This window comes from Bufo gargarizans, chromosome 9 (assembly GCF_014858855.1).
Source record: "Bufo gargarizans isolate SCDJY-AF-19 chromosome 9, ASM1485885v1, whole genome shotgun sequence".
Taxonomy (NCBI): domain Eukaryota; kingdom Metazoa; phylum Chordata; class Amphibia; order Anura; family Bufonidae; genus Bufo; species Bufo gargarizans.
In genome coordinates this window covers 192,977,079-193,000,354 of record NC_058088.1, presented here as the reverse complement: position 1 = coordinate 193,000,354, position 23,276 = coordinate 192,977,079, and the positions used below count along the sequence as shown (strand labels likewise).

At 47.9% G+C, this 23,276-nt stretch overlaps 3 protein-coding genes across 6 annotated transcripts in view; 2 read left to right on the top strand and 1 right to left on the bottom strand.

Annotated features, from left to right (window-relative positions):
* The window catches only part of MAMDC4 (MAM domain containing 4), a 30,554-nt gene extending 25,295 nt beyond the window's left edge, over positions 1–5,259 (top strand). For 2 of the 3 annotated variants that reach the window (XM_044268305.1, XM_044268306.1), the window contains exons 23-28: positions 93–183; positions 294–443; positions 915–1,049; positions 1,362–1,489; positions 1,566–1,674; positions 5,003–5,259. In XM_044268305.1, the coding sequence (XP_044124240.1) occupies positions 93–183; positions 294–443; positions 915–1,049; positions 1,362–1,489; positions 1,566–1,674; positions 5,003–5,208 (819 nt within the window). In that variant the 3' untranslated portion in view covers positions 5,209–5,259. The remainder of the gene's footprint in view (positions 1–92; positions 184–293; positions 444–914; positions 1,050–1,361; positions 1,490–1,565; positions 1,675–5,002) is intronic. The other variant, XM_044268307.1, reaches the window with a different exon arrangement.
* A 526-nt stretch (positions 5,260–5,785) lies between these two features.
* Positions 5,786–17,993, bottom strand: EDF1 (endothelial differentiation related factor 1). The gene is made up of 5 exons (XM_044306583.1): positions 17,841–17,993; positions 14,391–14,442; positions 14,125–14,285; positions 7,146–7,239; positions 5,786–6,261 (listed from the first exon to the last, which is right to left on the bottom strand). Exons 1-5 carry the CDS (start codon positions 17,916–17,918, stop codon positions 6,200–6,202), a joined length of 447 nt encoding a protein of 148 aa, XP_044162518.1. The 5' UTR covers positions 17,919–17,993; the 3' UTR covers positions 5,786–6,199.
* Positions 17,994–18,276: 283 nt separating this feature from the next.
* On the top strand, positions 18,277–23,275 carry COQ4 (coenzyme Q4). Of its 2 annotated transcripts, none has more exons than XM_044268669.1 (8): positions 18,277–18,595; positions 18,795–18,971; positions 20,141–20,237; positions 20,422–20,524; positions 20,656–20,785; positions 20,864–20,957; positions 21,900–22,053; positions 23,189–23,275. In XM_044268669.1, exons 1-8 carry the CDS (start codon positions 18,517–18,519, stop codon positions 23,225–23,227), a joined length of 873 nt encoding a protein of 290 aa, XP_044124604.1. In that variant the 5' UTR covers positions 18,277–18,516; the 3' UTR covers positions 23,228–23,275. The 2 variants fall into 2 exon arrangements, with proteins under 2 accessions (XP_044124604.1, XP_044124605.1); XM_044268670.1 differs by lacking the exon at positions 23,189–23,275 and adding an exon at positions 23,050–23,147.
* The last annotated feature ends 1 nt before the right edge of the window (position 23,276 follows it).

The following is a 23,276-nucleotide window of genomic DNA, read 5'->3' as shown; positions in this document are numbered from 1 at the left end:
TCTAATCCTGGACAACTTGAACTATTAGCCAGCAGGAGGTTTATGAAAAAATGGTTTACGTCGCACTTTGCTTCTACCTGCCCTTCTTGCAGCTGCTGTTTGAAGCTGTTGGTGCCGGCGGGGAGCGCGCGTACATCGCCCTGGATGACGTTCACATCAGCCATCATCGATGTCATGAATCGGGTACCTGACATCTTAGACCACACGGGAGAGGCCTGCTCCCCTCCACTATTTGTATGTCAGTATGGTCTGCACAGTTGTCATTAACCCTTAACTGTTCTTCTCATTTGCAGCAACCTGTGACTTTGAATGGGGTTCCTGCTCTTGGACCAATGTTCGCATTCCTCTTACGGATACGTATGACTGGGACTGGACTAATGGAGCCGCTGTAAACAGGCCGAGCTCTACCCCAGAGAAGGACCGCAGCCTCGGCTCTGCAGAAGGTAAAGTTTTACTATTGTGACTGGATTAGATACCCCAGGAGTGTTTGATACAGATAAGAAGGAAGAAGATAAAGGTGCCTTTACATGCGCAGCAGATTCCTTCCTGACAGTCGGCTGCTCGTTAAGTGGAGGTGAAGCACTGGATTTACGCGCAGCGATCACCTCCACAGTATGAAGACAAGTGGTCTCTATTGCGATCACTCGTCACATTTGCTGTTTAAACCGCACAATCTGCCGCCCAGAAACAATAATGTCGGTGCCTGCACCAATGGCAGGGTCGCTTGTTCATCGGGTGATCTGTGGCACCGTTACACGGCCAGATTGTCGGGAACGAGTGTTCGGGCCGGATAATCTGCCCGATTATTGCAACGTGTAAATCCACCTCAAGTGTCCTATTCCCCAGGTGATCAGATAAAACGTGTTTGCCATAGTGTTAACATCTGATCCTACTGCCGCTGTGATCTCCTGCAGGACACTACGCCTTTGTGGACACAGGAGCTCTGCACGTGGACGGCTCCTCCGCCTGGCTCATCAGTGAACACCTCTCAGCGACCACTGGCTCCTGCTTCACCTTCTCCTACCGCACAGACTCCCCAGACCATTTCCGTAAGTCGCTGCGCTGTATGTACTCTACTAGGCAGCTGTAGTACGGAACATTCCCCACACTGAGGTCTTAAGGTACCCATACACATTAGACTAAAGATGATCTAAACGGATGATTTCAACCAAAACAAACGTCGGGAGGAGATTTAACACTGAAGACCATTATTGTCTGAAAAGTTTTTAATGTTTTCAGCCAATAGTCGAAGGATCTTTTTGTTTACAAAAGTACTTTCTTTCATGCTTCACCCCTCAGGCCCTGCAGTAGGTATGGCACCCGTGTTCCTTTTTACTCTTACCTTCCGCTTTCCTTTCCAGATCTGGCGGAGCTGCTTCTGTACGTGACCAGTGGTCAGGGCCTGCTGCCAGTCTGGGTGCTACGTGGGTATCACAGCAGCGAGTGGCAGGAAGAGAAACTGCAGCTGAACAGCACGGTGGAGTTTCAGGTGATACAACCTCTTTATGGGTCTTGTGCCTGATATTTATTGTGTGGGAGTCGCCTCATGTTCTATCACTTTACAGATTGTATTTGAGGCAGTGAAGGGCACCCGTCCGCACACCGTCGTCCTGTCCTTGGATGATCTGAAATACACCCCGGACGTGCTGTGTAATACTGTAGAAAAACCGAAAGGTGAGGAAGCGGCTGTTACATATACTGCACAACGTTACACTTGGTGATGCAGACCTGGGGGTGATCAGTAGTGTTACTGCATCTAGGGGGTCATGTATTATATGTCCTGACTGTAAAATACATGGCTCATACCTACAGCTGACCAAGGGTCCATTCACATGTCCACAATTTTGCAGAAGGGGTGCAGACCCATTCATTTTTAATTGGGCTGCACTTCCGTTCCGCGGCCCCGCGAAAAAAAAAAACGTGTCCTATTCCACGGACAAGAATAGGCATTTCTATCATAGTGCCGGTGTTCCGTTAGATTTCCCTACCCTCGTTACTTCCGGACATGACGTGAGGAGGTGTGCCGTGACGCGCAGGCGCACAACGACGGGGTAGGGAAATTTCACAGCTCAGTTAGCTGGACACTGTGCTTGCGTCGGGAGCCTCACCAGCGGTTAGGGTAGGTAAAAATGTAGTGCTTTTTCCCTACCCTAACTGCTGGTGAGGCTCCCAGTGCATGCGCAGTGTCTGCCTGTGTCCAGCTGAGAACATCCATCCGATCACCACGCCTGTGCACTGACCTGTAACTTCTCCCCAACCGCTGGTGAGGCTCCCCACGCATGCGCAGTGTCAGCCGGTGTCCAGCTAACTCTGCTGTGAAATTTCCCTACCCCGTCGTTGTGCGCCTGCGTGGCGCACCTCCTCACGTCATGTCCGCTGCGGCCGGAAGTGACGGGGAAATCTAACGGTACACTGGCCATATGCGGTCTGCAAAACGCGCAACACACATGGCTGGCGTCAGTTTTTGGATCCACAATTTGCTGACATGTGAATGGACCCTTATGGTCCATGGTAGCAGAACCCATAGCACAGTCCTACACCAAGCCTGCGTTCCCGCTAACTCCTTCCACACATATGGCTGATCACATGACTGTGACATCACCACAGGTCCTGTAACCACAATGTAGTCTGGAGCTGCTCCTGGTAAGAGAGAGATGCCCATGAGGGACGGGGCCTTATGAGTTTCAGACCTGGCAGCTTCTGATACAGCGCCCCTGACTGGGAGGGGGAAGACACTGCGCGCTCCTGTGGCACACTGGAGGAGTTACAGAAAATCCGTCAGATGCCGGATTCTCTGTAAACTCGCTGAGAGCAGCCGCTGAGCATAGGAAGCACCTGAGGCTGTAGAAGGAAAACAAAGACAGAAATAGTGATTTTCTCCACAAAATAAATTTGTGTACTTTGTAAAAATAAAAAAAATGTCCATATCCTTTAAGTGAGTCGAGCAGTGACACGCTTGCACTTCCCATTATCGGATGCCATTTGTTCGCAATGTATTTTGTGACACAAAGTGAATGTAGTGATCATAGAACTCATTTTGTATTTACAGTAATCTGTCGCACAGAAAGGTATTTTGTCACCAGAATTGATTTAGTCAAAATTAATTTCTGTCATTTTGTTGCACAAAATGTCATTTTTGTGACAGAATTCTAAAAAAAAAAAATTAAAAAAGATTTTGTCTATACAAAAAGCAGTGTGAACAAATGGTGCCCCATATCCTATTCATTCCTATGGGACTTCTGGAAATAGCTGAGTGCACGCCTTGGCTATAGAAATGGAGAGTCCTTCTCTTTGCGGGCTCCATTCTATAACTGTGTGGGACCTTCACCTATCGGACATTGGTGGCATATCCTAATATGTGAGATTGGTCATTGCTTCTCTGCCAGCCAGGCCAGTCTAACCTCCCTTGGGTATCTTCTAGCTACTGGTTCTTATTAAAGGGGTACTCGGGGCAGGAAAAACTCTTCTCTTTGGAATATCTGATACAGCTAAAGCACTTACTAATCAAGTACTTGCTGTTTAGTAATTTAACACTTTCTCCAGGAAGGAAGTCCTGTTGCTTCTGAAGCCACTGCCTCCTGTGCAGCGAGGAGACGTCACTCGTCCCAAGCAGGGACAGGAGGAGAGGGACGCGTCGTCTCCCATCACTGCACAGGAGCCTGAGATTACAATGTAAACTCAAAAGCTACAGGACTTGCCTGGGGAAGGGCAGATAAATGGCAAGGATATCAGTAAGTGCTTTTAAAGGCGGTATCCCATGATTAATCAGAAATCTTCTTGTACATGACAGTGTCTTTATAACAAACCGAGAACCAGCCCTGCACCTCGCATGGATCCAGAGATCTCCCCATTCATTGCTCTGCTAGATTTATATCACGCTGACAGCTCAAAGACTGTCCTTTCTTCCTATGCCATCTCAGGAGTCAGTTGAAGGATGAAACTGAGCATGTGTGGCCATCTTAGGGAGCAGGGGGGAAAAAAAAAACAGCAGGGGGCGCTATACAGATACATTTTATTGAATAACTCTGTGGCTATACCTCATTTTTATTTCCATGCAATTACAAAAATATTCAGATCCAGGTGCTGGTTTGAAAACTGAATATTTTTGGGGAGACAACCCCTTTAACTGCATCATAAGCGAGTTTTAGCTGACCGCCATACCCATTTAAAGTGCTGTAGTGAATGTTAAAACAGTAAATTTACTATAACGGTTATAAAAAGCCCTTCAGAGAACATCCTGTTCTACCTAGTGTGGAACTGGGGGGTGATGCAGGGGACCAGAGAGAATCCCTGACTCGTGTACTGCCGCCCTGCACTATACATATCACTACCCGTGCTGCACCACAGTTTGCAAAGTAAAGCAACTTTGTAATAAAAAAAAAAAAAGGTAAAATTCTACTATTGTGTCTACAGATTCTTTGCAGACTTGCATCTCCATGGTTACAGACGACAAACATACCCTGTGTAGTCATGTTGCCAATCTGTCCTCTAACTCTTGCCTGCCTGAGAGCCTTAAAGGACAGATGGAACAGTAAGGCTGCAGGACCAGGCTACGCCGGGCTCGTTTCCAGTATGTAACTATGGAAGCTGCAGAGTTTTATCATTCCATACACACTCTAGGTCAGTGATGGCGAACCTTTTACAGACCGAGTGCCCAAACTGCAACCCAAAACACACTTATTTATCTCAAAGTGCCAACACGTACTTTAACCTGAATGCCAATATAGTGTATCTTCCATGTACTTTATCATGTAGCTGTAATAGCCTACATTCAGTGCGCTGCCTGTGCTGTTCATAGTGCGCCTGCGCTGATGAATGGCAGGAAAAGTCTAAGGCATACTGGTACACCATACCAGGGAGCGGGTGCCCACGGAGAGGGCTCTGAGTGCCACCGGTTCACCACCACTGCTCTAGATGTAGCTGTCAGGCAGCACCTTTCCTGAAAACATACCTTTAATATATGGATTTGCGAGTCCTTAGAAGCAATATTATGTTCTTCCAGGTGGTGGTGGTGGTAAAGACAATTCAGGACGGATCTGGGCCATAGTCATCGGCGTGATCATCGCTCTGCTGTGCTTGGTGCTGCTCTTCTTCGTGTACCGCAGATGGAGGAGAAACAAGGAGAGCGCCTCTTCGCTGACCGAACAAGCCGACCAGATTGACGGTTTTGATAATGTGTCGTACGACATTGATTCTACAGAAGGTTGATTGGTAGATGTTTTCATGTACTCTTGTAAAATAAATCCACACTTTACACAGCTTGGAAGTCACTAATAATGTACAGCTATGGGGCCGCTACTGCCCTAAAAGCCACTTTCATCTGGTTATTAGATGGGGCTGAGGGTGAGGTTACACACGCCATAGCTCAAAGTTGCATCTGCCCCATTGTACAGCAGCAGCTGCTGCCCCGTACCATTCAACCCTCCATCCAGATAACCCCCCCACGACAACTGTGCATGCACACAGAAGGCGGTCCGTCACCGTGTGTGGGGGTCATCAGCACGGTCACTCTCGGGTGTCCCGGCAGGATTTACTCTGCTCCAGATCATATTCCTGTACATCACAGAACTCCGCTCCTCTCCCTCCATCATATCCTGCTCTCAGATCAGGCAGCAGTGAAATAAAATCCATTAAACACAACCCCCTGTACAGGCCTCCACATATTACAAGGCCAATCTCTGATCCACTACTACTGCAGGATGAATGAGGGGCAGGAGCCACCTATAGCGGGATATCCAGCACACACCGGCAGAGGAGCAGCACTTATGCAGTTTCCCACACAACATTTCGGTGAAGGCAGATAATTTTATTTTACAATTACATACAAGAAAGGATGGGCGACGTAATATAAACAGTGAAACAGCGCCTCCCGGCTGCAGAAATAATAAAAAAAAGAAAAGCAACCCACCTGCATGTGGGGGTAAACCAAATAAAGATAACCCCCCAAAACTAACTGCTAGCCATCCAGTCCCAGCTGAGAAAGTGCCGCCCTCGGCAGGAACCTTGCAGTTCAGGTTTGGTGGATCTGGAAGAAACGCGCTAATTCTTATTTTACAGCAGGTAAGAAGACTTCATTCTGTCCCATCTAGAGGAGAGTCCAATAACCCCCACGTGTTCTGCTTGGCAATATAAAGAGCCAGTCTGCTCGGGAGAGACTGGTCGAGATCAGCTGGGGCGCACCGATTTCGAGGCTTTGTTTTCATTTGGTTTTGGGGACCGCTTCGAGTGGTTTTCCAATATCCCTTCCACGCAGCTTGAGACCTGAAAGACAGGAAGGTCCAATATACAATCAATTACAGCAGACGCGGCCATGTTAGGAAGGGGAGCCCGTACCCCAAATTGGATCCTGGAATCAGTCTGCATCAACAAGGCTCATTTCAGTTAAAGGGAACCTGTCACCAGGATTTTGTGTATAGAGCTGAGGACATGGGTTGCTAGATGGCCGCTAGTACATCTGCTATACCCAGTCCCCATAGCTCTGTGTGCCTTTATTGTGTATAAAAACAGATTTGATACATATGCAAATTAACCTGAGATGAGTCAGAGCTTAAAAATATGACTTTTCTGTAAGATATGACTCATGTTAATTTGCATATGTATCAAATCGGTTTTTTGACACAATAAAAGCACACAGAGCTATGGGGACTGGGTATTGTGGATGTGCTAGCAGCCATCTAGCAACCCATGTCCTCAGCTCTATACACAAAATCCCGGTGACAGGTTCCCTTTAAGGGGTGTCCAAGCCCCCACATACTGTCAATAGGTCATCAATATTAGACAGTTTGTTCCCTGCAGCACCAGAGCCAGAAGCATTGCTCCATACAAGTGAGCGGCCACTAAACTATGGAGGGAGCCAGGTGCTGAATCTTGAGCTCGGCTCCGGAATAATCCTCCAGCACGCTTGTGTCTTTCCAACTATTCCTCTTATTGATTACACATTAAAAACATCCAACAGTAAAAAGATAGAAAAGCTAAAAATGAATTTCAGATGTAACAAAACCTCCTTCCTCGTGGCACTATAGGGTGAGCAATCGCATCTAAGCCAGGTGCTGAACTCTCCCTGCTCGGAGATTGATTATCTACCCTGCGGATAGGTCATCAATACGTGGAGCCTGGAAAACCCCTATAAATCCAGATGCACTTACCAATCGCTCTCTCAATCTTCCCCATGACTTGGTTGCTTGGAATCGCTTTTCCACTTTCATAATCGGCAATCACTTGTGGTTTTTCATTTATTTTCTGCAAATAGATTAGGAGATATTAGGGGCAATTGATGAACATTAAAGGGGTCCTCTCACTTCAGCAAGTGGCCTATATCAGTGTTTCCCAACCAGTGTGCCTCCAGCTGTTGCAAAACTACAACTCCCAGCATGCCTGGACAGCCTTTGGCTGTGCGGGCATGCTGGGAGTTGTAGTTTTGCAACAGCTGGAGGCACACTGGTTGGGAAACACTGGCCTATATTATGTAGAGGAAGTTAATACAAGGCACTTACTAATGCATTGTTGTTATCCATATTGCTTCCTTTGCTGGCTTCATTTTTCCATCACATTATAGACTGCTTGTTTTAAAGTTTATGACCACCCTGCAATCCATCTGTGGTGGTTGTGCTTGCACATTATAGGAATAAGCACTGTTCCCTCTGGTGGCCGGGACCATTGGAGCTCATAGAGGCTTGTGCTTTTTTTTTTCTATAGTACGCAAGTACGACCACCGATTGATTGCAGGGTGGTCATAACCATGGAAACAAGCAGTGTATAATGTCATGGAAAATGAATCCAGCCAGCAAAGGAAACAATATGGATAACAACATTAGTAAGTGTGACTTCCTCTACATAAATATTATTTACTGAAGTGAGAGGACCCCTTTAATGTCGCCATCTATTAGAATGAGAATTTTTATAGTTTTGCACGGGCATATTTCATTTAATGTTTGTGTGTGTCGTTAAAAGATAGACAGTATCCACCATAACAGTGACCTCTACAGCGCCCTGCCCCTTTTAAAGCTGACCTACAGCAGGGAAGAAAAATGTCTGGGTTGTTATGGAAACCTGGTGTAAAACTATGTGGAGGCTGGAAGACCTGCAAGATTCTATTGGCTGATAAGGGTCATGTGACCATGTGTAAGAGAGACCTGCAGGCTTCTAATGTAGGTCATGTTCAGTCTCCCTTTAACCACCTAACTGTTCTGCTGGAGCCGAGATCAGCCAGAAGTGGTGGGGGCTGCTTTAGCCGCTGATCTCTCCTGAATGGTAGCAGCTAGAAGCATGGAATGACAGCATTAGTCCAAGCAACAGAGATCCCACTGTTAGAAATCAAGTTGGGAATAATCGCAGGTAAAACCTATGCAAATTATTTATTTATTTTTACAGTCCTGTCTGCCCCTGGATTTTTATAATACCAGACAACCTCTTTACTAAGTGGTGGCTCATCCACAGGATAGGTCCTCACTTAGAAGTCAACAAGATGGTGCTACAGCCAAACAGCGGGGGGGATGTCAGACCCCTGCCAATCAGCTGAGGATAGGCGATCACTTAGTAAAGGCTGGACAACTCAGTCCACGCCTGGTGGAATTGCCGGAGCCGGACCCACATCTATCAAGACATTTATGGCATAACCCATGGAATGGTCAACCCAGGAAACTGTTGCTGCCCCTCCTGTGAGAGGTGAGAAGATCGTATAGACTTGAGGCTGACAGGTCTCTCTGGTTTCCTCTGTTTGGCAGGATCTCACCTCTCCTCAGGTGCCGCTCGTTATCAGTGAGGAGGCTCTATTTAGATCCGCCTCACGATGCTGACCATGCGGTTGATCGTTTCAGCTTGGAGTTGCTAGCGCTGGTTTGTCTTGGATCCCCTGCTTCTCCAAACACCTCTAAGCCAAGCACTTGTTGCCTTCGCTGTTTCCTATTATCTGGTGTGTTGTTTCTAGGCCTCAGGGAGACGCAGGTTTCTTCATTTTGGAAGGAACCAGCCGTCTCATCTCCTGCTACCTATCCTAGGGCTCGTCCGTTTTAGCAGGGCTTTAGGTATCCGGTGTATGAGCATTTCCACCATCAGGATCTGCTCATACTGGCAGGAGTTAGGGAAAGGCCTAGGAATTACTAGGAGGTCACCATCCCTCTTCCTCAGCTTTTGAGGCCTAGATTGTTGTCTATTCGCTGTGGTGTGCATTTGGTGTTTTCCCTTAACCTGTGACATCAACCGCCATAAGCGTTATCCTTTGTTTTATCAGTGCAGCTATGGATACTGTTTCTGCACTGGTCGATAATATGCCGGGGCTGTCTTTGGAGGTGGCTGACCTCCGCACAGCCGTTGCACAGTTTCAGAGACCACAGGTGATGGGTTCCGGCAGCGGGAACCAGGCCTGCCCTGAACCCAAGGTCGCTCTCCCGGATAGGTTTTCCAGGGGAAGTGACAACTTTGTTCGGTTCAGGGAGTCATGCAAATTATATTTCAGACTGCGTCCTGGCTCTTCTGGGGACTAGTCAGAGAGTGGGGATTATTATTTCATTGCTGAAAGGTGACGCTCAGTCTTGGGCTCTCTTTGCCGTCTGGTTCACAATCCCTCCGGTCCGTAGACAAGTTTTTCAGAGCTCTGGGGCTTATCTACGATGACCCAGATCAGGTTTCCCTGGCTGAATCAACTTAGCGTTGCTTGCGGCAGGGAGAGTGTTCTGCCGAGTCCGATTGCTCTGAATTTAGGAGGTAGGCAACTGATAGAGTGGAACGACCCAGCTCTCCATAGTACAATTCTGTCAAGGGCCGTCTGAGAACCTGAAGGACGCTTTGGCATATCACGCAAATCCAGAGTCATTGGAGGCGGCCATGTCTCTGGCGGTGCGTATTGAGAGACGCCTGAGGGAGAGATCTAAAGTTCCTCTCGCTCGGGACGTGTTATCATACGGAGAAGCAGTCTCTTCTGACACTCTGGGTAAAGAGACACTCGAGCTCGTGTCTGGTGATGAGCCAATGCAATGAGGGCAGGTCACACCTGGACCAGGGGATAAAAACTTTAGTTTTAAGGAAAGACTCAGCTTTTTCTGTGGTAAATGAGGACATTTTGTTAACGTATGTCCTAATGTTAAACATCAAGGTGAAAAAAAAAAAAAGTCCTCATGTGTTTAGTCCTCTTCTTAATCTTGGTAGTTTGGATGGGGAAGTTGAGAATGTACTTTTGTCATTTACCGGTAGTACCCGATTTCTCCTGCCTGCCGAGGTGGCGCTAGATTCAAAATCTGTGGAAAAGTAAGTATTTATTGACAGTGGGGCAGGCATTGTCACCTCGTTTTAGCCTTTAGAGCTGCGGACATGCACGGCTAGATCGCCGCTAGCATGTCCGCAATATACCGGTCCCATATCTGTGTGCTTTTATGGTGTTTAAAAAATGATTTTATAGATATGTAAAGGAGCCCAAGGGGCTGTACTAACCGTCTTGGAGCCCAGCACCGCCTGCGTCCTCCGAATCTCCTCCTTGCTCACAAAGATAGCCGCGCATGCACAGTTCCTTCCCTGAGGCTGATGCCAGCACAGGGAAGGAACACTATGCCGGCACTGCGCATGTGCAAGCTCACAGCGATCTAACTGAGCAAGGAGGAGATTTGGAGGACGCAGGTGGTGCTGGGCTCCAAGAAGGCTCGTACAGCCCTTTAGGCTCATTTACATATCTATAAAATCATTTTTTAAACACAATAAAAGCACACAGATATGGGACCGGTATATTGCGGACATGCTAGCGGCGATGTAGCCGTGCATGTCCGCAGCTCTATAGGCTAAAACAAGGTGACAGAATCCCTTTAACCTAGTGGATGGTCAGTTTGTATGCATGGTTTGACTACAAGCGCATTAGACAAATATATTTCTGTGTTTGCGATTGATTCAGTCTCTCTCTCTAGTGTCTGTCTCAAATGGTGCAGGACATTCGCCTAAAGGTGGGAGATTCTCATATTGAATCCATTTCATGTTGTGTGCTGGAGGGTCTGCCTGCTCCTCTGGTTCTAGGTTTACCATGGTTAACCAAACATAACCCTACCATAGATTGGCAAATGAGACAGATTCTCGCTTGGAGTGATTTCTGCCTTGACAACTGTCTCAGCACGTCGCTTTATGTTGTACCTACTAAAATGTTACCTCCTTTCCTTTGTGATGTTTTCTCTAAGGGTGGAGACCAGGAGTTGCCTCCTCAACCTTATTCCGGAGCTAGATTCCCAAAGTCTCGGTTGTATAATCTTTCTGAACCCGAAAGAGTAGCCATGCGAGAATATCTCATCGAGAGTTTGGCTAAAGGTCATATTAGACCATCCAAATCCCCAGTGGCTGCAGGATTCTTCTTTGTTAAAAAAAAAAAAACAAAAAAAAAAAAAAACTTAGGCCATGTTTGGACTTCCGTGAGCTTAATCGCATCACTATCCGTGATCCCGTTCCCCTTCCTTTGATCCCAGATTTATTAAATTAGATTGTCGGCGCCAGGGTGTTCTCTAAATTCAAATTTAAGGGGGGCATATCATCTGGTAAGAGTCAATGAAGGGGACGAATGGAAATTGGCTTTTAATACTCCTTATTAAAGTCATTTGAGAATCTGGTCATGCCTTTTTGGTTTGACTAATGCTCCTGCGGTTTTTCAACACTTCAATGACATCTTTCATCATCTGGTGGTTTATCTGGATGATATTTTAATTTATTCCCCTGATATGGAGACGCATGAGGATCACGTGAGACAGGTCTTAAAGATCCTAAGGGAGAATAAATTGTACGCTAAGATGGAGAAGTGTGTATTTGCGGTCCCTGAACTGCAATTCCTGGGGTACCTACTCATCTTCAGGTTTTCGTATGGATCTGAAAAAAAGTCTGTGCCGTGTTGGACTGGGAACGACCCGAAGGCACTCTTGTTTGGGGTTCACCAACTACTACCGTAAACTTATCTTGAATTACTCAACTCTTGCTAAACCTTTAACTGATATGACTAAGAAAGGCTGGTTGGATGAGGCATTACCTGCTTTTTCAGCAATAAAGGAATGTTTTGCTTCTGCTCCTATTCTGGTGCAACCAGATGAGAGAGTCAGTCCTGCTCGGATATTAGGAGGGGGGGTTATACTGAACTTGAGGCAAAGGTGTTGGAGGCCCAGGGCGAGGCACCCGATTCCTGTCCTCCAGGGAAGTTATTTGTTCTTACGGGACACCCTGGGAGCAGATCCACTGTGGATCTCGTTTCGCGAAGATTCTGGTGGCCAGGGTTACGTAATTGTGTTGAGGGCTATGTGGCAGCTTGTGAGACTTGTGCGCGTGACAAGGCGACACATACTCTGCCTTCAGGATCTCTACTTCCCTTGTCTATCCCATCCCCACCCTGGACTCATTTGTCCATGGACTCTCTCAGATTTGACTAATTCTTCTGGGAAAACTGATTCTGGTAGTTGTTGACCGCTTCAGCAAGATGGCGACTTTATACAATTATCAGGTTTACCTAATGCCAAAACTCTTGCTCAAGTGTTTGTCGATAACATCGTGAAGCTACATGGTATGCCCTCTGATGTGGTGTCTGATCGGGGGACTCAGTTTGTTTCCAGATTCTGGAAGGCGTTCTGTACTCATCTGGGGGTCCAATTGTCCTTCTCTTCTGCCTTTCATCCTCAGTGGTCTTCATTTTTGTTGTTGGCCGAGTTTGCCATAAATAACTGTAGACAGGAATCCACTGCTGATAAGTAGCCGTATTTTGGCGCATATGGGTTCCATCCGCAGTTTGGCACATTTTCTGGTACAGAGATGTCTGGTGTATGTGAAGAGGAAAGATTCCCCTCTTCGTTGTCATCTCTTTGGTGGAAGATTCAAAACAATTTAAATAAAATGGGCAAAAAGTATAAACTTATGGCCGACAAGAGACGTGTGAGTGGTCCGGACCTGAGAGTGGGCGATTCTGTGTGGCTGACCACAAGAAACATTAAGTTGAAGGTACCTTCTTGGAAGTTGGGGCCAAGGTTTTTTGGGCCATAAGATCTCTGCCATTGTTAATCCGGTTGATTTTCGTCTTGAGCTTCCGCAGGCTTTGAGGATTCATAATGTGTTTCACAAGTCATTGCTGAAAAGATATGCTGAACCGTCCTCCCTGCCACCACCTCCTGTCATGGCGGATGGTAATCTTGAGTTTCAGATTGCCAGGATAGTGAACTCACGTATTCTTCGGGGATCTCTTCAGTACCTCGTGCACTGGAAGGGTTACTGTTGAAAACCTAGCCACTTCAGTATATCAAAGACTGGATTCATGTGTTAATTTTACACTCTACAAGACCGAGGGCATTCATATGCTAGTTTCACTAACAGACGTGTAGGCCCCACATCCCCTCCCCTCAGCCTGGGAGATACCCCATTAACATTGTATCCATTGTGTTTATACTGAACAGCCAGACGGGGCTCAGCAGGTCACTGATTAGATTTTGTCTTACAAGTAACGAACCATAAGTAAATAACATTGCAGGTTAAGTCCACTAGGGGAAAACCCCTGAAATGCCATTATGGAAACCCCTTGCATGGGGACTTGTATATAAACATTACAATAAAAGTGGTTGTTGACTCCCAAACTGGCCAGTTCTTGGGACAAAGGAATTTTACTTACACTACCCATATCTTGTATGCTAGATCGGACTACCAGCGGAGATGCCGCAGATTATACTATTACTCCGCTAGAGTTGCGGTCCAGAGGAAAGAATGTGGGTTCTTGAGACAGACGTTAATGCCAATCGCCTTGTGAGGGCGCATCCCGATAGAGTCGGTCCTGGGTGTCCAGAGGCCACCCGTAGAAGGGTGTTACTGTCACGGTCCCTCCTTTGCGGAACGGCACGGACAGCCTTTTATATACCTGCCTATTCTTGTCCAGAAAGCGCAGACAAAGAATAGGACAGGTTATATTTTTTTGCGGACTACAGAACGGAGCAACGGATGCAGACAGTACACGGAGTGCTGTCCGCATCTTTTGCGGCCCTATTGAAGTGAATGGGTCCGCATCCGAGCCACCAAAACTGCACCTCGGATGTGGACTAAAACAACGGCCGTGTGAATGAGGCCTTAACTTGTGACAGAAACACTTGTAGGAGCCGTCACCTGAAAACCAAACACTAGCGTTCTCTAAGTGCTTACCGTGGCCAGGTCCTTCTGAGTGAAGCCCCTGGATTGTCGGCCCTGCTGGATGACTTTGCCCACCTCTAGCGGCACCCTGTCGTGATGCAGCTCTTCGGTCTCTCTGTCCAGCTTGGCTGTGTTCTTTGTGATGACGTGCTGCTTGTTCTGTCCGGCAGACCCTGGTGACACAGTAAGGACATCACGTAAGGAAGGGCTCTACATCTGAAGTGTTCACACAGAGTACACCGCACATTCAGACCCCTGAGCTCCTTGGTTAAGCTTACATTTTTTGGACGTCTCCAGCTCTTCTCCTCTTCTCTGAGCTGCAGTCACTGCCTGCAAGACACGAGAAACAAGAAATCATCCTTCCATGTTCTTATTAATACTATGGTGCCTCAGAAGACACAGGGTGGAGCATTGAACCCAATGAGGTCACCATCTCACAGAAACCAACCAAACCCGGTACCCGCTTCTCACAGGCCTAATCTAGAACGGATCCAAGCTTCTCCTGTACACCAAACACTAACAGCAAGGCGCACCCGGTGTACGGTAACGGCTGCTTACAGAGCAGCTCTGTCCTCCGGATTATAGAGGTAGGTACTGAGGGGAGGCTCACCCTCTATTGAAGGACCATACGCCCAGGGCTTCTATATGTAAAGTGGTAAAGTGTCGTCTCTGGTAACGGCACATTATACAGTCAGTGGCGTGGCAGCACAAGAGACCCCCGCCATATGGCACCGGTGCCTGCCGAACAAAGGATCTTAAAAGGGGTCCTCTCACTTCAGCAAATGGCATTTATCAAGTAGAGAAAGTGGATACAAGCAACTTCCTAATGTATTGTGATTCTCCATATTGCTTCCTTTGCTAGATTGATTCATTTTTCTATCACATTATACACTGCTCGTATCCAGGGGTTACGACCACCTTACAATCCAGCAGTGGTGGTCGTGCTCGATGTGGGAGCTCACAGACACGCATGCGAAGCAGCTCCCGTCCACCTCGTATCTGCGCTGCCGCGGTGGACCTAACCCCCGGATACCAGTGGTGTATGATGTGATGGAGCCAGCACAGGCTACACAACTGGTGACGCTTATCTCCAGAGGATCATCCAGCCTGACGGACCCTTCATCTCCTAGGCATCTACACAGGGCATAAGGGACAGTAAAAACTGCAGTTTGCAGGGTAACTGACAGCAACAGCCCCCATGAGCCAGGTAAATATCTCCTCGCCATCTCACCGCTGTTAGAACACTACAACTCCCAATATGTCCTCGCAACCATAGACAGGCCGGGTATGCAGGGCTGTGGAGTAGAAGCTAGTTAGAAGAAATGTACTGAATCCGGCTAAGGCTCCTCTCAGCGCCATCCGTTTCCCATTAGAAGCAGTAGAACGAAAATAAAGGCGGTGCCCACTATATACTGACTATAAAGGGAGCCGGAAGGTGATAGATAATCAGTACTCACCTCTCCTGTCCTTATACTATATACAGTGATAAGCAGGGTGTTCTAGAGGGGATTAGATAATCAGTACTCACCTCTCCTTATACTATATACAGTGATAATCAGTTCTCTCCTGTCCTTATACTATATACAGTGATAAGCAGGGTGTTCTAGGGATGATAGATAATCAGTTCTCACCTCTCCTTATACTATATACAGTGATAATCCGTTCTCTCCTGTCCGTATACTATATACAGTGATAAGCAGGGTGTTCTAGGGATGATAGATAATCAGTTCTCACCTCTCCTTATACTATATACAGTGATAATCCGTTCTCTCCTGTCCGTATACTATATACAGTGATAAGCAGGGTGTTCTAGGGATGATAGATAATCAGTTCTCACCTCTCCTTATACTATATACAGTGATAATCCGTTCTCTCCTGTCCGTATACTATATACAGTGATAAGCAGGGTGTTCTAGGGATGATAGATAATCAGTTCTCACCTCTCCTTATACTATATACAGTGATAATCCGTTCTCTCCTGTCCGTATACTATATACAGTGATAAGCAGGGTGTTCTAGGGATGATAGATAATCAGTTCTCACCTCTCCTTATACTATATACAGTGATAATCAGTTCTCTCCTGTCCTTATACTATATACAGTGATAAGCAGGGTGTTCTAGGGATGATAGATAATCAGTTCTCTCCTGTCCTTATACTATATACAGTGATAAGCAGGGTGTTCTAGGGATGATAGATAATCAGTTCTCACCTCTCCTTATACTATATACAGTGATAATCCGTTCTCTCCTGTCCGTATACTATATACAGTGATAAGCAGGGTGTTCTAGGGATGATAGATAATCAGTTCTCACCTCTCCTTATACTATATACAGTGATAATCCGTTCTCTCCTGTCCGTATACTATATACAGTGATAAGCAGGGTGTTCTAGGGATGATAGATAATCAGTTCTCACCTCTCCTTATACTATATACAGTGATAATCCGTTCTCTCCTGTCCGTATACTATATACAGTGATAAGCAGGGTGTTCTAGGGATGATAGATAATCAGTTCTCACCTCTCCTTATACTATATACAGTGATAATCAGTTCTCTCCTGTCCTTATACTATATACAGTGATAATCAGTTCTCTCCTGTCCTTATACTATATACAGTGATAAGCAGGGTGTTCTAGGGATGATATATCTTCATGTTTCTCCAAGGCTCTTAGTTACCTATGCTGCACATGCTCAGTAGCAAGGACCAGAAGAGGACGTACAGCACCGGGCATGCCCAATACCATCTCAGAACTGTTAGACGAGAAAGACCGCATTAAAGGGGTGCCCGAGAATAAGTAACTTTTCATAGGAGCCCACCTCCACTATGGAAATAACCATACCTGCCCGCCGTCGCGCTAGTCCTGTGTGTCCATCTGATCCGCAGCTTGTTTAATTCGTGTCCTGGCATGGGCTCATCTGCAGCCAATGACTGGCTTCAGCAGTGATGTGTCTCTTGTGGACACCAGTGATTGGCTGCAGCGGGGCAAACGATCATGCCCATGGCAGAGAGGAAGCCACGGACCGGTAGATGGGCGCACAGGAGCTGTTATTACTGAATTACTGTCCCTTTAGAAGTCAGCACTGCATAGCCCAGGTACATGGGGGCAGCAGGTACAGGGTGTGCCCTCAACACATCAGAAACACGTCCACGAGGGTGGCGCCGACCAGAATCCCACCCTCCGAGCCTGGAGACCCGCGTCTGTGCCCACCACCAACTAGGCTGCCCCCCTCCCAGGTGTAAGAACCCTGATGGGCGACAGTCATGGGACGGAAGGCAGAGCTCCACAGGTTGGGGGCACAGATCTGCTGGCATCATAAACACCCTCTGGCTCCGTAGCGTCTACACTGTAACAAACCCTCAGAATTTCTAGGCCCAGTGTTCCTCATTAGGCCCTGTATATAAAACAAGAATGTTTCCATTCACTGACAGCAAGCAGATATCTTTCAACATGTATTAGAAAGCCGCAGAACCTTGCCTTTGGGCCATCATGAGGCTGGGTGCAGATAAGCGGCCACTAGACATACCCGGCGCCGCTTATCTCCAGGTATCTAGAGCCACCCTGTCCACAGCCGCCGTGTTACCGCGGCCTCCTGCTGTACACACGTGACCCTCCAGCTGCCGCCGATACCTGCTGGGAGTCGTAGTCTCTCACCTTCGCTACATACCACCCTCCCCCCCGCGCCGGTGCCGCCCCCTCCCGGGTCACTGAGGGAACGTCTCGCCCACCTGTTTGGACTTGGCCTGCGCTGCGGTCGGGCCCTTCTTCCTGAGCACGGTCACGGTGTCCCAGTCGCTCTCCGCCATGTTTCGCCTTCTAACTCAGCAGACGTTTCACTAATACCACAAGACGGTGGCCGAAATCTACAAGCCCCGCCTCCCCTGCGTTCTTATTCGTTAAAATAACCATCGCTCAGCCAAATACAAGCACTGATTGGTGGGGCAACTCCGGGCTTCCCCATTGGCTAAAGTCTGAGGAAAGATCTGGAAGGCTGGGGTTTGGTACGAAGAAGCGCGCTGATTGGCTCTACTGGTCCAGGACGCTAAGCGTTGATTGGTTATCTGTTCTCAACTCCCGATTGGATGAAAAGTATCGTTCTGCCCGGACAGTGCTGACTCCTCATTGGCTGGGGACACTGTCCTCGTCAAAGCTGTTGTAAGAGGCGCATAAACAACATATTAACCCTTGTCTCTTCGTGCCTTACGACTGATGTAACCCGGAGCAATCAGTGGGAGAGGCCTGCTGTAATGTTGGGCGAGCATGGGTGCAGTTCCTGGAGTGACCGCAAGGTGGCGAGCTACCTGAAGTTCTGTTGACCCTCGTCGGTAGCCGTAGCCAGGCTGTGTAATTGCTGCTGTTGCTGTATTACAATTGCCAGTGTGCCCTGGAAGTTGTAGGGAGGGAATGGGACTGCTGGTGAGGGGGCTGCTGCTGGCCCCTGCATGGAGGACCCTGGGGGCTGCTGCTCCTGCCCTCTGCAAAGGCAAGTCTCCATGACCTTCAGCCTGACCTCAGCAGAGTGCTTCCTTATGAATGGCCGGGGAGAAGCGGCGACCGCACACTTGTTGCACGCTTATCGTGCAGTTTCAATCCTGTGTCGCCTCCATTAAAATGACTTGATCTGATCTCCTGGTGGAGAGCGTTGTATATTCAGCCTCTGAAATCAATGTCTTTTCTGACAGGTGTCCGGTTCGCCTCGGTCCAGGCCTATGACATCCCAGCGGAGGACCATGAACCCCCTCTACAGATCGGTGATCCACAAGGCCTGTACCCGCACCACATCCCCACCAACACCCTCCAGAAGCTGCTGCTGTCCGCCGGCTCTGCCTTCATGTCCTTGTATGACCCCTACAGACACGGTAAGTTCCGATCCCTACAGACCATGCATCTAAAACAACGACAACAACAAAAAACGTAAAACTCTCCAACCGGTTTGCATCTACAGCTCCAACACCTCTCTCTGTGTATCCATGGTAACAGACTACAAGCAAACTCTGTGTAGTCTGATCCTGCTCACTTGGTCTGGTGGAGGGGAGTACGACTGCAGGATTAGGCTACTTTCACACTTGCGGCAGAGTGATCCGGCAAAACGTATGCCGACTGATCCGGATCCTGATCAGTCAGAAAAATGCATTGAAATGCCGGATCCGTCTTTCCGGTGTCATCCGGAAAAACGGATCCGCCATTTATTTTTTTTTCACCTTTTTTTTTCGGTCTGCGCATGGACGGATCCGGCATTCCGGTATTTTGAATACCGGCTCTAATACATTCCTATGGAAAAAATGCCGGATGCGGCATTCAGGCAAGTCTTCAGTTTTTTGGGCCGGAGAATAAACCGTAGCATGCTGGGGTATTATCTCCGTCCTGAAAAGTCAAAAAGACTGAACTGAAGACGTCCTGATGCATCCTGAACAGATCGCTCTCCATTCAGAATGCCTGGGGATAAAACTGATCAGTTCTTTTCCGGTATTGAGCCCCGAGGACGGAACTCTATGCCGGAAAAGAAAAACGCGTGAAAGTAGCCTTTAGACAACACAGGGTTTGTAATCTGTAACCATGGCGACGCATAGTTCTGCATGGGAGCTGCAGGATACTTGATCAGTCCCGTTTGCCTTCGGCCTCATGCACACGACCGTATTTTCAGTCTGCATTTTATGAGGATCCAATACGGACCCATTCATTTCTTTGAGGTCAGGCTGCAAATGATAGAACCTGTCCGTTCTGCAGACAAAAATAGGTATTTTTACAATGGGGCCCATGAAAGGTGCGGGATACACACGGACCGCATCTGTATTTTGAGGATCCTCGATTACGGTCGGGTACAGGAGGCTTTACCCCTTTTTTTAAAATCTTGGATGCATTGGAGCGAAAAGAAAATTGCTTGCAAAAGTGCACACGCCCTTTAAATATGCGTACATTTTGAGCCCTGTTGTTGCCCCTCTTCAGGGTAATTCATCATTTCCAAATCCTCCAATTCAGCTCTGCCCTTAGAGTGAATTATAAGGAGATTTCTGTCTCTGATCTTCAGATATGATCGCGGTTCTCGGGGAAACCACCGGCGCCCTGGCCCTGCAGAAGCTGCGCGAGACAATGAGCAAAGACCCAGAGGGGGTGCAGATCCTGCAGTGAGTTATCTGTATGCAGCATGCCCCGTCTTATACTCCGGTCACATCCAGAGCTGCATTCACGCCTTGTTAAAAGGGGTTTCCAGGATTTTGATTAGTATCTGATCAGTTGGGGTCCGGCACCCCTGCCGATCAGCTGTTTGAGAAGGCACCGCCGCTGACTCTGCTCTGCTGCTTCCCGCAGGGAGCGCCCCCGTATCCGGATGTCTAACCTGGATATTGAGAGGTTTAGAGAGTTGCCCGATGGGACGTTCGGCAGAGAATATGTCAGGTTCCTGGATGTCAATGTAAGTGTACCCTCACCTTTACCATATTTCATAGGGTGAATGTTGTCTTCTTCTCCAGTCACATTCAAAGTGCATCATGCAGCCTGTGGATCCCTTCCTCAGGGTTTAACGGATATTGTGTCTTTCCGCAGCACGTCACGCCCGACACCCGCATGCCGGTGAAGTTTGTTGATGACGAGGAGCTGGCCTATGTGGCCCAGCGATACCGAGAAGTCCATGACCTCATGCACACCCTGCTGGGGATGCCGACTAACATGCTAGGTGAGGGTCAGACTGGGCAGGTCAGCAGGGGGCAGATGAGATACTGATGCCGCTTATCCTATTGTGTTCTTCCTTCAGGGGAAGTCGTAGTCAAGTGGTTTGAAGCGGTGCAGACCGGACTGCCCATGTGCATGCTGGGAGCTGTGTTTGGACCGCTGCGCCTCAGCGCCAGGTAGGAGCGTACAGGACGGAGGAGGAATCTCTGCTGCCGTGCACTATTGATGATAGTCTGCCATCATGTTCGCCTCTGGAGGCCATTTCTGCAGACTCCTAAACTCCACGCCCAGCATGGAAATCCTACTTACCTGATCCCCACTGCTGGGTTCTAGCTCCATCGCTCCCCCTTGGGGGCGCCACAGGTCTCCCTGCGTCATCATCCAGTGACCGGCCACAGTGGTTACGTGTGACCCATATCAAACCGGATGTTGACCTGGGGCGCCTGAGGGGAGGCGATGGAGCCAGAACCCAGCCGTGGGGCTCAGGTAAGTATGATTGCCACCGCAGACCTGCAGGAAAGGTCCCTGGGGTAGAACATCCTCTTTAATGCAATAAGTCATCTCAATACTGGCGATCTCTGCTTGCTGTCAGGGAATGGGAATATTCTCGTTTATATCCAGAGGGGGGAAAAAGGTCCCTTCTCCTGCAGCTGAGGGTTTGTTACAATTTGTCCAGTCCAGATAATTCTCTGAGATGGTTACAATGTATCAGTCTGGAGTCCTGGTTGTTTAGCTGACAGAGGATTGTCTAGACAGGATACATTGTAACAATCCCCCAGCTGTGAGAAGTATTGGACCTGTATGAATTAAAACTGAAAGTATATTAAAACCCTATAATCCAGCACCAGTGACAGGTGCCGGATTGTCAGATATTCCACCGAGGGTCAAGAACCTACTTGAGCCTAAAAAACGACGTGTTAACCCATCATCTGCCACTGTCACTTATCTGTCTCATTATGAGGAGGCGTCTGCTTCAGCTCTTGTGACATTCTCCATTATTTTAAACTTCTGTACTGGATTATTGGATTTTTTGGGATTAGCAGATGCTGGATTATTCATGTCCTGTCAGGTACCTGACACATCAAGGTTGAGTTTTTCTCGTATTTATTTCTTTGAAGGAGGAAGAAGAAATTGATGGAGCTGGTTCCCTGGGCGGTGCAGACTGGGCGTAACGCCCGCTGCGTTCTTAACTTCTACTATGAGAAGCGATGGGAGCAGACGGTGGAGTCCTTGAGGGAAGAGATTGGGGTCCTGCCCCCTCCCACCATCAAGGTGTGAACGTTTGCATTCTTATAACTGGACGCCCCTAATCGGGGGGCCCTTGGGCGACTACAGTGCAGCCTGGGAAATATAGGAAAAGCGCTCCGAGCTGTAAGTGACTGACCCGCTCTTGTTTCCTGACGTCAGGAAGTTGACTGTTTGAATCTTATTGTATAATGTGTTTCATTTTTATGAAATCAAATTCTTTAATTAAAAAAATAAATATTTTTTCTATGAACTTTTCTGTGTTTTAATAGGGGATTACACTATTTCCTATACATCAGCAGCGCCACCTGGTGGCCTGACACAGACACGACACCTTCTGTCTCCTCAGCTGGAGGTGGTAGTTCACCGCTGTGAAATCCTGCGCTTCTCAGCCAAGTATCCTGCCCCATGATCTGTGCTCAGGTGCTGGCAGCGTCACCTCTGCCAGGCTTAGCGGATGCCATCTGTTCTGATCGGCGGCGTCAGATAATATTTTGTGGGTGCCGGGGTTTTGAATCTTTGCGAGAGATTGTTCACAAATAGAATGAAAGGATATATGGAGACAAGCAGGATGTCATCCGGATAAGCAATGGGACCTCCTCCGATCTTAAGAACCGGGATCCTGTGGCCCCTGACTGAGTGGAGTTGCAGTTGAGTATGCGCAGTACCCCTGCATTCAATCCCTATAGGACTGGCAGAGATAGCGAAGTATGCTCCACCATTAAAACGGAGCAACGGGATCCCTGTTCGCTAGATCGGTGGAGGACCAGGGAGTCAAACCCCCACCGTTCAGAAACCTGTAGCTTGGCACTCTGGGAATACCCCAATAACTATACCCTGGCATGTGGTACATCACTTGCTCTCATTCTGCTACGTTGGTAGGAACCTGGGAAAGCTGGGTGACCACTCTGAGTGAGCTGAAATGGCAGCCATATTGTTTGTCACTCGGCTTTCCGACTGAATGTTATTTTAATGCGACAGAAGAGAAAGAGTCAAGATTTATATTTGGGTTCTTGATTTTAGGATGAAATATACAAGTAATTGTGTCGATTCCTGTGGAAACCGCCTTTGGTTCCAGCATTGCAGCCGTCCTTCTCCGTACATATGGAACGTCCTATTACAGCCATTACCTCTGAGTCGCCTTTTGTTCCTGTAATTACAGGTTGCAGCAGCTTGTGGCGCCAAACGTGACCCCGGCTGAACTCCCGGATCCTTTTCATGGTGGGGCGGGGTGTTGGGTTACAGTGACG

What these genes read in the sequence shown, in the direction of transcription:
- EDF1 (XM_044306583.1), bottom strand. Translation starts at nt 17,918, where the DNA reads ATGGCGGAGAGCGACTGGGACACCGTGACCGTGCTCAGGAAGAAGGGC. An exon ending in GCTGGAGACGTCCAAAAAAT is followed by an intron (nt 14,286 to 14,390) that starts GTAAGCTTAACC and finishes CTGTGTCACCAG; the next exon opens with GGTCTGCCGGACAGAACAAG. An exon ending in GAAGATTGAGAGAGCGATTG is followed by an intron (nt 6,262 to 7,145) that starts GTAAGTGCATCT and finishes CCTGTCTTTCAG; the next exon opens with GTCTCAAGCTGCGTGGAAGG.
- COQ4 (XM_044268669.1), top strand. Translation starts at nt 18,517, where the DNA reads ATGGGACTGCTGGTGAGGGGGCTGCTGCTGGCCCCTGCATGGAGGACC. An exon ending in GTATGACCCCTACAGACACG is followed by an intron (nt 18,972 to 20,140) that starts GTAAGTTCCGAT and finishes TCTGATCTTCAG; the next exon opens with ATATGATCGCGGTTCTCGGG. An exon ending in TCAGGTTCCTGGATGTCAAT is followed by an intron (nt 20,525 to 20,655) that starts GTAAGTGTACCC and finishes GTCTTTCCGCAG; the next exon opens with CACGTCACGCCCGACACCCG.